Source organism: Eutrema salsugineum, unplaced genomic scaffold, assembly GCF_000478725.1.
Source record: "Eutrema salsugineum unplaced genomic scaffold, Eutsalg1_0 scaffold_13, whole genome shotgun sequence".
Classification (NCBI taxonomy): domain Eukaryota; kingdom Viridiplantae; phylum Streptophyta; class Magnoliopsida; order Brassicales; family Brassicaceae; genus Eutrema; species Eutrema salsugineum.
The window spans coordinates 2,103,978-2,117,495 of record NW_006256885.1 but is presented as its reverse complement, the minus strand read 5'-3'; the positions used below and the strand labels follow the sequence as shown (position 1 = coordinate 2,117,495).

General features: G+C 34.8%; 1 protein-coding gene across 1 annotated transcript; it reads right to left on the bottom strand.

Moving 5' to 3' along the window:
* Nucleotides 1-11,824: 11,824 nt before the first annotated feature.
* On the bottom strand, nt 11,825-13,518 carry LOC18023996. The gene is made up of 5 exons (XM_006406330.2): nt 13,180-13,518; nt 12,801-12,970; nt 12,411-12,690; nt 12,149-12,324; nt 11,825-11,985 (listed from the first exon to the last, which is right to left on the bottom strand). Exons 1-5 carry the CDS (start codon nt 13,470-13,472, stop codon nt 11,825-11,827), a joined length of 1,080 nt encoding a protein of 359 aa, XP_006406393.2. The 5' UTR covers nt 13,473-13,518.

Below are 13,518 nucleotides of genomic sequence, written 5' to 3'. Positions count from 1 at the left end.
ATAAACTGAGACAGGATATGAACCGCATAACATAGTTCGGGCCGGGTAAAGGTCAGGTAGGTCAGTCGTCCCACCAGTCGACGATAAGCTTCGGGTTTTTCAAGAGAAGAACCAGTAGCCAGTGAGAGCTTGTAATTGAGTTCAATGGGTGTGGACGCTGGTTTAGAGCCAAGTAAACCTGTTTCAGTAATGATATCTAAGGCGTACTTGCGCTGGGAGATGAAAATGCCATCAGTATTGCGAGCGACTTCAATCCCAAGGAAATAATTGAGCTTTCCCAAATCTTTCATATGAAAACATTGGCTGAGATAATCCTTGAATCGTTGCATAGTAGAAAGATCATTGCCGGCTACAATGAAATCATCAACATAGATCAGGATGTGAAGACAAAGCGTCCCTTTCACAAACGAGAAGTGAGAATAGTCTGCTTTACTCTGTTTAAAACCATATGCCAGAAGAGCTGTACGAAGTTTTGCAAACCAGCAACGAGGAGCTTGCTTAAGCCCATAGATGGATTTGTGAAGACGACAAACTTTCGATGGATCAGAAGATTCAAAACCAGGGGGTAGCCGCATATAAACCTCCTCATGGAGATCACCGTGCAAGAAGGCGTTGTGAACATCCATTTGGTGGATTTCCCATTGCTTGGCAGCCGCAACTTCGAGAAGAAGACGAACAGTGGAAGGTTTAGCAACAGGAGCAAAAGTATTGGTGTAATCAAGCCCTTCACGTTGACGATTACCAAGAGCCACCAACCGTGATTTGTAGCGAGCTATCTTGCCATTGGAGTGATACTTGATTTTGTATACCCATTTGCTACCAATCGCTTTCTTGCCGGGAGGAAGAGTGGTAATATCCCACGTCCTATTTAATTCCAAAGCAGAATATTCATCCTTCATTGAATTATTCCAAATATCATCAAGCATGGCCTCTTTGTAAGACGTAGGTTCAAAGGATGTCGTCAAAGCCGCTAAGAAAGCCTGGTGACAAGAGGAAAATTGCACGCGTGATAGATAAGCAGCAATGGGATAGGGAGTGTTACCTGGAACCGTAGTAGAGAGACCATGATCAGGAGTTTAAGGAGCGAGAGAGGGGTTTGGAGTTAGCTGAGACGTGTTGACGACAAAGTCGCGTAGTAGGACGGAGGGCTGTGGGCGACGATGACCACGTCCAAGTAACTCAGGAAGACCAGGCGAAGGAGCATCAGTTGGAGCAGAAATTAGCTCAGTAGAAGGGGACTCAGGACGATTCTGGTCAGTAGAGAGATCGTGATGATCTGGTAGCGTTAGTGGGGACGCAGATGCGTCAGCCGAGTGAGCATCAGTAGTAGTGTTAGGCACATTAGAGGGCAAAGTCAACGACGGGGTAGGAACCGTAGAGGATGTCGTTGCAGGTGCAAGCGGAAGCAACCATTCATCAAATGCGACGTCTGGCTGAAAGACTGGTGGTGTAACATACTCACCGGTAGAAACTCCGGGAAACTGATCTTCGAAGAAAATCACATCCCGACTGGAAAAGAATTCATTGCTTTCAATATCATATAGATTCCATGCTTTCTTGCCGTAAGGGTAACCTACAAAGAGACACTTACGACTGCGATCTCCAAATTTGTCTTTATCACGGGCACGTCGATGGGCGTAGCATAAGCAACCAAACTTTCGCAACAGATCATAAGAGGGAACAGACCCATGGAGGAGTTCGTATGGTGTTCTACCTTGGAGTACTAAAGTTGGCGTTCTGTTGATAAGATGCGCAGCAGTAAGAACGCTTTTGCCCCAAAATGTGATCGGAAGCTTGGCTTGAAAGAGTAATGCCCGAGCGATATTGAGAATGTGACGATGTTTGCGTTCGACACGACCATTTTGTTGGGGTGTGTCAACGCAAGACGTCTGATGTTCAATTCCTTTCTCACGAAAGAAAGATGAGAGAGAGGTGAACTCGGAGCCATTATCTGAGTGAACAATCTTAACCGGTTTACCAAACTGTTTCTCACTCATGGCGCAGAAGGTGTGCATCAAACTTTTAACCTCTGATTTTTCCAACATTAGATAGATCCAAACAGCTCTAGAATAGTCATCAACAATTGTGAGAAAGTATGCAGCACCACAAGAAGATAGAGTACGATAAGGACCCCACACATCACAATGAATCAAGGCAAAAGGTTGCAAAGCTTTATTAAAACTGTGACCAAAAACTTCTCTAGTTTGTTTAGCACGAAAACAAATATCACACGGATGCGTGTGACCAAAATCAACTTTTAAGCTATCAAAAACGGGTAAAGATGACAAAGCTTTATAAGAGGAATGTCCAAGTCTTCGATGCCATAGAAGGGTAGGAGAAACGGTTTCCTTGCCAGTCCGATGAACTCTTGCAACTGTGACACCTTTGAAGTAGTAAACCCCCTCTCGCTCTTCACCTGCTCCAATCAGGGTCCTCGTAAAACGGTCCTGTAAAACACATAGTGTATCAGTAAAAATAGCAATGCATCCAGTCTGCTTTAGTAGTTTGGATACCGAAATCAAAGTGCAATTGAAATTCGGAACATAAAGAACATTGAGAAGATAATAGTCCTTGCTCAATGGTAGCGTGCCCATCTTAGTGCACGTGAAGCGGTACCATCGGGAAAGGTAACAGCAGAGGGAATGATATCAATAGTATCCCGTAATAATGACAAATCTCCTGTCATATGATGCGAAGCACCATTATCGATAATAACGTCAGTAAGTTTTGTTTTACCAGACAAACGATCCGTGGACAAGGAAGTCTGCTGATTTTGAAGTAGAGCAATGAGAGCAGCGATTTGATCTGAAGGTATAGCTGCAGAGGTAGTGTTTGCGGCAGCTGAGGACACGTTTAAACGACCATGACCACGACCGCGAGAACCAGAAGAACGGCCACCACAACCACCACGAGAGGACTGTCTTGGAGTAGAGTGTTGCCGTTGTTGCTCGAGAAACCAGTCCGGATATCCGTGAAGAAGGAAACATTCAGAAGCTTCATGACCCTTACGTTTGCAATGGGTGCAAAAACGGTTTGGGTCGTGGCTCCGGGAGACAGCTGCAGCCGCGGTAGCGGAAGGAACAAGTGCAGAAGAATCTGTTTGAACAGAGAATCCAACAGCATCTTGTCGTATCTCAGAGGACCGTGTTTTGGCATTGTGTTGCTCAGCACGAATCACCCGGGAATAGACGCTGTTGAGATCAGGTAATGGATCTTCATCGATAATTTGAGAACGGATTGTGAGAAATCGAGCCTCGTCCAAACCAAATAAAAATTTGTGGACCTTAGCATCGTCACGTTCCTTCTCAAGTTCAGTAGAAGCAGCGCAAGTGCACGGCATAGAAGACTGAAAAGTCTGGAGTTCCTCCCAAAGTTTTGAGAGGCGCCCGTAGTAGTCTTGAACAGATTGCCCGTTCTGTTTGCAGTTGTTAATCTCATCTTGAAGCATATGCTTGCGAACACCATTATTTGACGAGAAGCGGCGTCGAAGAGATTCCCAAAGTTTGTAAGCATCAGGTACGTGAGCCACCGTAGAGCGAACCAGTGGATCGATGGACGTGCGAATCCATCCAACGATCATAGAGTTAGTTGCGGTCCAGCGAGCAAGATCGGGGTTCGAAGTAGGTTTTTGGATGGAGCCATCGAGAAACCCAATCTTCTGTTTAGCTTGGAGAGAGTTCCAAAGCTCGGTGGCCCACTCTGAATAATTATCACCACGAAGCAGAACCGGTGTGATTAACGCGCCGGGATTGTCCGAGGGATGTAGAGAGTAGGGAGAGTCCGACGAAGACGAGGAGCTCTCCGTGATAACAGGTGTAGAGGTAGAAGTAGGATGACCAAAAAGGTAACATTTTTTATAAAATGTTAACATTTTATTAACTATCATTTTATTTTCGTGAGGAAGAAGGAGATTTTAGGTCAAAGATCTTTTGTGAGCTCTGATACCATGTAATAAGGGGAAAAGTGTCTGTATTATTGATATACAAGAGCAAGTATTTATACAAGATATGTCCGATAGTTTAGGAAAGAAGATAACATCGTATATTCTAAGACTTATCAATAAGTTATATTTCCTAATCTCTATATAATAGATTTAATTATTACTTTTCTAACTAAATAGAAATACTTTTACCATAATTTTTTCAATTAATAATTTATCTCTCTTTTTAAAATACTAGTTATAATTATATTCATTATTTATGATAAATAAAATGGCTTTTGATTTCTTTTACTTGAACGAATCATATATATTATAAGTAAAGTAAAAATTTGGTTTAAAGCTCTCTCATTGAATTTCAGAGTGACTAATTACCTTTTACCCCTCCTTAAAATTGTTTTTAATTTAAAAAAATAGCAAAAAAATACAAAAATTTGTTTACAACTAAAATCACGATTATAATATAGGCTGTAATAATATTAAATCAAATCAAACACATGATTTTATCTCAATCTGATCAAAATCTACGATTTTATCAAATAAAAAATCACAATTTTTACAACTAAAATCACGATTTTTTAAAACAAAAATAAAAAAACAAAATTATTTTTTATAAAAAATATTCAAAATCGAAAATCATCATATATAATTATGTTACTCCATAAATCTTTAAGTAAGTCTTGATAAATACTTAGATATTGTTTTTTAATAAAAATATATATATGAATTATCCGATTTGCATAAATTTTAAAGATTTTTCAACCAATTTTTTTTTTCACTTATACAGTTGTAATGTTTGGCGATCATGTAAGCTATATATTTCGTGCGTTTCACATTAGTGATCTTGTGACTTCTTAAAAAAATAGGTTTTGTGCTGTTTAATTTTCTATTCGGTTGTTATTTTTGTTTTATATTCGTTTCTGTTAGCTCATGTAGATCTACATTTTTTTATATATGTTAGGTGATACCTTGTGTCTTCCCTTTTATAGCTTTCAGGAATATATTTTGTTCTGATGTGTATTAGAAGTTGGATTCTATTTATATTTTATAAATTCTATTTATATTTTATAAATTCTTCTTATTGATAATAGCGTTTGACGTTTTTTTCTGTTTAGGAGGTGGTGTTTTAGCCGGACTTTCTTGATCGTTGATTGTTTAGTTTTACTGCTATACCGAAAGGTAACATTTTATTTTCTTTTTTGTGCTTTAGGTTTAGATTTGTGATTTTTGTATTAACTATCATATTTATGTTTTATATATTAGCCAGTTTTGGTGCACTTTTTTTTCTCTTTTCTTTCTCTTTTAAAAATCGAAAATCATCATATATAATTATGTTCCTCCATAAATCTTTAAGTAAGTCTTGATAAATACTTAGATATTGTTTTTTTAATAAAAATATATATATGAATTATCCGATTTGCATAAATTTTAAAGATTTTTCAACCAATTTTTTTTTCACTTATACAGTTGTAATGTTTGGCGATCATGTAAGCTATATATTTCGTGCGTTTCACATTAGTGATCTTGTGACTTCTTAAAAAAATAGGTTTTGTGCTGTTTAATTTTCTATTCGGTTGTTATTTTTATTTTATATTCGTTTCTGTTAGCTCATGTAGATCTACATTTTTTTATATATGTTAGGTGATACCTTGTGTCTTCCCTTTTATAGCTTTCAGGAATATATTTTGTTCTGGTGTATATTAGAAGTTGGATTCTATTTATATTTTATAAATTCTATTTATATTTTATAAATTCTTCTTATTAATAATAGCGTTTGACGTTTTTTTCTGTTTATGAGGTGGTATTTTAGCCGGACTTTCTTGATCGTTGATTGTTTAGTTTTACTGCTATACCGAAGGGTAACATTTTATTTTCTTTTTTGTGCTTTAGGTTTAGATTTGTGATTTTTTTATTAACTATCATATTTATGTTTTATATATTAGCCAGTTTTGGTGCTTTTTTTTCTTTCTCTTTTATTAGTTGGGGCTGAGTCGAGCCTTTTTTTTTGTTTATTGATTCTTATCTGTCTTAATTTTTTATTGTTTTTGTTTTTTCTTTCTTAGGTGTCCGCGTTTTATTGTTTCATCTTGCGATGCAACAGATTTCATTTGCTGGTGATGAAGATCTAGATTATGGTCATGAACCGAACCAGTTCTCGAAGTCAGATAAGAGCATTTAATATGTTTTAAAAAATTATTAGAAAAAGATTATGTATTCTGTTTTGTGGTGTGGGCTCTTGGTGACGATTCAGAATGGTCTATAGGACATACGGTGTCGAAATCCCTCATGGCAATGAACGTGAGTTCACCTGGTTCTTGTGAAGGTTGCTAAGTTGATTGAACTTTTGGAAGGTACATGAAACTTTAGAAGAACACGTACAAAAACACAGGTTTAATCATCTGATTATGGATTATTACTTGATCTGATGAATCCTAAATTTATAACAGTTCAAAAGAAGCTTCGGTGAACGAGGTGCAGAACATGGTGGTTGTGTTTTATCCAAGACCCCACATGTCGCTGCCGAGAACAAAATAAAACAAACTAACAAGGAGTTTAGTTCCAGCAAAAATGTTAGTCCACTTGGCATATTCTTACTCTCAAAGTCAAAGTTAGTTCTATTGATAATAATGATGATACATGAACAAAATTACTATTTTTTATTCGAACATTACTTTATTTGAATGGGTTTTGTGTGTGTTTTGTCTCTTATGTCCAGTGTTGGGATATTTTTTTATATTGGTTTATGGTTTTTTTATGTTAGTTATGGGTAAAGACAGAAGAAAAAAAGGTAACTATTTGTACTTTGATCTTCTGCACGTTTCTCCGACTGAAATCTTTTTCGTGTGGAATGTTTTCATCTTATGTGTTTCCAGATGAGTTTGAACTGATAATTATTAAATGTTGTTTTTGGATCAGAGTAAAGCTTTTCTTGCTTAAGTTTCACAAAAGATGTAAAATTTATGTTTAAGTAGCTAAAACTCTAAATTTTCTTAAGTTTGTATGTTGGAATGATTCAATTCCATCTAATTTTGTATTTTCTTTATTTTTCAAAATTATTTAATAGGATAACAAATAAATATTCTAGCACAACAATGTGAAAGAAATCAATGATAAATTATATACAAAAATCTGCAAATCTTGGGACCGTGAAAATATCACAACCCTTTTGTGAAAACTCTATTTTACTTAAAGTCTTATTTTGATATATTTTTAATTTTTGATATTTTTATTATTAGCATAATTAAGAAATTTTGACAATTTCTTTTTTGGTATATATGTTTAAGCTCTTTTTTAAAGTTGATTACCCAGAAACAGTTTTAATTGTTTGAAATGAGCAAGCTACAAAAGTTAATGCAGTTTTTTTATCTAACAATAAATATAACACATATTTAAGGAGAGTTTTAAGTTTGAAATGTGTATTTATCTTTTTTTTTTTAGCCTCAAAAGATATAGAGTCATAAAAAGTATGAAAAGTACGTAATATGAAAAAAAATCATAAAGAGAAGAAGAATAAACCGTATAAACAAAAAAGAAGAAGACGAATGTGTTAAATAAGAAAAAAAGATGTGAATGATAAATTTGAATAAGAAATATGGGAAGAAGAAAAAAAATGAAGAATAAGACATGAAAAAAAAAACAAGAAAAAATATGGACAAAAGAAGAATAAGGATAAAACGATGAAGAAGAAAGAAAAAATAATGAAAAAAAAATAAGAAACAAAAAACTAGAATTTATCTTAATTAAATTAGTTTGTAGATTATTCAGTTATAAAATATTTTTTAAGTAATTAATTTTAGATTGTGTTTACTTTTTAGTTAACTTTATTTGATTTTTATGTCTTAAAGTTGTTTTAATTATTTTCAATTTATAGCATAATTTTTTTATTTTTTTTGTTTTTAAAACCTTTTAGCCCGCGCAAGTCGCGGGCTAAACACCTAGTACATTTAAAAACAGGAACCATAAGAATGAGGGAAATTTTGCATTGAAAAGACTTGAATCATAATACTTATGATTTAAGAAAAAAAAAAAAGTAAAACACAAAAGACATTTTGCATCCCATGAAAGAAAAACACAACGATGTTACAATATTATGCTTTTCAAGGTTTTAAAGTGCCCCAGGAGAGTATAGACACTGCCTCTATTTCGACCTGCACAATCAACACATCATCCACAACGAAACCCTTTGATGAATCTTCGGATCAGAAATAGGCATGAACTCAGTGTAGCCCCACCCGAACGGAAGCTGAACCAGTTATCAACTGCTAAGAAAAAACACATAGCACATATTAGTTATCGTGATGACCGAAAAATATATGTTATATAGGAATGTCACTATAAGAGTAACAGATTAAAAAAAAGGCCTTGTCAATTGATATTGAAATGGAAGATCACTTCAGTAGTTGCGAATTGATTTTATATGAAATTAGATATACAAACAAATAATGTTCACAATGCACTTACTTGACTTTTCCACAAAATTATGGGATTGGCGGTTGTTAAGAACACGAAGCTTGGCTCGAGCGTAAACCTTGTCATAAATATCATATTTTGCCTCCTCCGTTAGGACACGGTTTAAGTAAACCGACAAATTTTTTCCTTTTTTAGCGCCATCACCATTTAGAAAGATTTGTAATGTCCTAATCAGCATGTAAAACCTTGTTAGTTACAACTTAATTAACACACTACAACAGCAAGGTTTTATTAATTACTGCAGTTAACATTTGTGAGTCTCACCAACTATATGTTCCTTCGAATCGGAACTCCTCTGATTGGTTATTGTTTGGAAGTGTCGAGAATCCAGGAATATACCAGGTGTATGTTGGTCTTGGAAAACTATTAGTGATGGAGAAAGTTTCCTGCGGTGCATAGGGAAATTTAGCGAAGATATCAACGCCAAACTCGCATTGGTCGTCGTAGAGGTATCCATTTTCTTCGTTGTTAAATGTAGCTAGAGGAAGAACCCTTGGTAATCCCCAGATCGTGTTGTCTGCATTGAATCTATGTGTATCGCAATATGCACGTAAACACCACGTAGATAAAAAAACCTAGGAAATGCGAAAATATTTCCACAACTTTGATCGAAGTAATCATTCGAGGTGTCTAGGGAAACGTATAACGAAATGTACCCTGTACCATTATCGTCCTTGTTCTCCTCGGGGTACACAATAAGTGTCCTGTTTCAATTTGTTTTTTATGACATTAATTGTCGATCAAAAAATTTATGGATCAACAAACAAACTTCTTCTATATATAATAGAGTCGCTTGAGAAAAATATGGTATACCAAAGTGCTACATCTGGTAAGAATGATTTAAATATTGTGCACAGGTCACAAGTGTTATAACCCTGAGTATAGATTAATTTGACTATCGAACAATTATTAAATGCCCTTATTTTTTTGAAAATTAATAAGAAAAGAAAATATATATATATATGGTACGTACAAAATTTGATCACAGGCCTCAAAACAATCAGATTCATATCTATCGACGAAGGGAGACTCCACGAGTGTGTGGAAAGACTCGATCTTGATAGAATAACACGAGGGAGGACGATCTACGAAACCCGTCAATATGCTCGGTGATGAGACTTTCCTTTCACGTGATGAAACCTGAGTGCGGATAAGTTTCTTAGAATCACTCTCCGGGTTTGGAATTGGTCCTGCAAAAGAAGTAGTAAGAAGTCTTGCTCATCATTACTTAATTCCAAGAAATTTACTTTAGATCTAAGATAAAAACATATTTTTTAAACATGCATATAATACAGACTTAACAATTAACTTAATTAAACAACATCTTCCAAAATACTTAATAGGTATGAATTTTGAAGAAAAACGTACTTGATGAATCCATGACTCCAAGATCTGAATATGAGTTTTGGTCTTCCGAAGTACACTTTTAAAAAAAAAAATTAATGATAAAAAATGCAACAAAACTATGTGTTATCGCTGCTGAGGGATCATACTTTTAATTTATAGAGATTGCATGTATGGGGATGAAGGAGGGTAGCGGCTGGGAATGGTGGAACTAAAAGCATTAGAAAAATATTTAGTGGTCTTAAAAATATTAGAGTATTTAAGAGTTAATTAATGGTGTTTGATTTTTTTATTAAGTCTTTTTTTTGTCATGTTTTGCATTTTGTTTTATTTTTATTTTTATGCTACACTTGGTCTTCTTTTTTCCAACCAAACTAAATAATATAGCATGTGAAATGATTCTTCTTCATTGCCTCATACGGAGTTTTACTATAAAATAGAAGTTATAAAAGAAGGTTATAATTGTGAAAGACAAAAGAAATATACAGTATAATGGAAAAGGCAATTTGGAGGGAATAGCTACTTGTATCTTTGGTTTATTTGGAGTCCATTGATTTTGATATCTTCAATGTTTAATCCATACTATTCTGATCTAGTTATATATTCTAAAGTGCATCTGTTTTTCTTGCAGTAAATCCACCAAAACTATAATTACGATCACTTTCAACAATTACATCTTTGAAACATTTTTTGTTTACATCTTTTAAAAATTTGAATCTCATATGTTCTGATGACGTTATGAGCACCAACCAGTATGTAAAACGATTTATCCATTTTACATAAAAAGGAAATTTTTTTTTATAATAAAACCTTCAATTGTGATGATAATCCTAAAACCATTAGAGAAAGACGACGTAATAATGTTTGAAATTTTTAAAGTCTTGTTTTTTCATATCATGTTCTATACTTTAGTTATAATATTTTCAATGATACACTTGATCTTTACATTTCAACCAACGTAATGTCTCTATTATGTGAAATGAATTTTTTTTCTTCCTTTAACAGCTAATATCCAATAATTAATGGAAGCTTTGTTCTCTCGGATTTATTCATCGTCAAAGAAAGAAACTCGTGAATCTAAATTATCTGACGGTTAAATAGATTATGAAAGCTGTGATTTATAGCAGTGTATATATATACGTGGTGTTGCTGATAAAAAAAAAGCCTATATTCAAATAGTAATGTAGGAATGTAACTAACCAAAAATCAATAGCTTAACTAGTAAAGATTTTAAGCAAAATTTAGAGGTTGTTAGTTCAAGTGGTTCTTAGACGAAACACTACAATCACACACTTACTTATTTTATTTTACCAAAAAAAAAGACTTATTTTACATCTACAATCACACACTTGCAACCAACGAAAAGTCAGCCCCATCGGTGCCTATATCTACTTAACAACGTTTTGTTTTGCCGCGATTGTCTATATTTTTTTTTTAATTACCAGTGACAAGTATATTTACATATTTAGTCAAAAAAGTATATTTACATAAATATTCTGTCGGACATAGTACCTATTAATAACAATCTAATATGTATAAATGATTTCACCCGTAATCAATTAAGCGTCAAATTTAATAATCTCTTGACAACTCAAATTTGACTAGTTTTCACTCCCCACCAACCGATCGACAGCACTTCTTGTTCATTAGATTTTTTATTTTTATTTACAAAGATTGTGATATCCTTTGATAGTTTTCAATCGTTTCCTTTCAGTTCGATTCCCGCTAAGAACAAACTCGCTTTTGTTGGTTCAGTTGACTCGAGCTTCCACCCATACTTTTAGCGTGGTGTGTTTGTGTCCAACGCAAATAGTAGTCGGTTGGTTGAAACGGTGAATCTTTCTTTCAATTTTCCTCCCAAATATGGATTTTGGTTTCTTTTACTTGAATTCATGTCGGGAGAAAGAGGGAAAATAATGCTATCAAAAGACTATGACCAGAAAAATCTGAATCTAATAAAAATTAAACACAAAAACAAAGATTGCATTTCATGAACGAAAACAGCTCTATATATATATATATATATCGCTTATTATATAACTGTTACAATATTATGGTATTCAAGAATTGTAACTAGCTAGGGAGGTACTTGGTTGAAGAAATGGCCTCCATTTCGACTTGAACAACCAACATATCATGCCTAACGAAACCCTTTGCTGGATCTCTGAGATCAGAAAGAGCCATGAAGTCAGCGTATCCCCACCCGATATTTTGTGGACTAAACCAGTTATCAACTGCCAGAAAAAGAATACACATACTAGTTATCAAGGTGGTTAAAAATGTTAGAAATCTCACGCACTGAAAGTAACAAAGACATAATACAACATAATATAATAATATTTCATCATTCACTGACAATTGAGATGAAAATGGATACAAAAAAAAATGATCACTTACTTGGCCGTTCGAGGACATAATTGGATTGGCCTTGGTTAGGGACACGAAGCTTGGCTCGAACGTAAATCTTGTCGTAAGGCTTTGCTTTTAGTAGCTCTTGTGGGCCAAGGTTTAGGTAAAGCGACAAATTTTTGCCTTCGTGAGCGCCAAAACCATTTCGAAAGACTCGTAAATTCCTAATTATCACCACGTAAAAAAAAAAAACTTGTTAATTAATAAACATTTGGTCTTAATTACTGCAGTTAACATTTGTGAAACTCACCAGCTTTTTCCTCCGATGGTGAACTCCTCTGATAGGTAATCGCTAGGCAGTGTCGAGAATCCCTGAATAAACCATGTGAACCTCGAGTTTGGAAAACTCTTGTTGACGGTGAAAAGTTCGGACTTCTCAAAGAGAGGTGGAATGATGACATCAACGCCAAACTCACATCGGTCGGTATCGTAAAGGTATCCATTTTTCAGGTTATTAAACGTAGCAAGAGGAAGAACCCTAGGGAACCCCAACATGGTATTGTCTACATTGAATTGCCATACATCCGAATCTGCACGTACGGTAACACCACGTAGATAGATGTTACTGTAACTATATATAGAGAGAAAATGTCAGTTTCCTTTTATTGACACATGCATTAGTCTGATAGAATTAGTAAACCTTGGATTGTAAAGTACTTCTTCTGTTTCTTGTTGAATACGTAAAACCTCAAATCTGCGGGAACCACTTGACCTGGAGAGACGAGAGTTGAGTTGTCTATGGCGACGTATAGCGAAATGTACCTTGTACCGTTATCGTTCTTGTTTCCCTTCGGATACACAATAAGTGTCCTGTTTTTCAATTAATGTGAGTGTTTTTTTTTAAAAAAAAAAATTATTTATATAGAAAAGATTCAGCAAAATGGGACATCAAGGTGCTATGTTAATTTGGTAGAGACTATTTACGTTGTATGGACTCACGAATATTATTGTTCCGGGTCTAGATAAGGACAAAGGCCCATAATATTTTAGATAAAAGAATAAACAAAGATGGTACGTACCAATTGTATCTGCCGACCCTAAAGGGACGAGATTCATATCTCTCGGTGTAGGTAGACTTCATGAGTGTGTTGAAAGACTCCAATTTGATTGAATAAGACGATGGAGGACGTTCTCTCAGACCTTTCACCGTGCTCGATGATGAGGCTTTAGTATCACGTGATGATATTTGAGTTGGGATAAGTTTCTGAGAACTATTCTCCACGTTTGGGACTGGTCCTGCAAACGAAGAGGTGATAAAGAGACAAGACAAAAGAGAAATAATACATAATGTATCTTTGTAGTAACTCATCATGTCAAAGATTTGTGAATGAAGTCTAATGAGAGTGTGAGACTTGCTC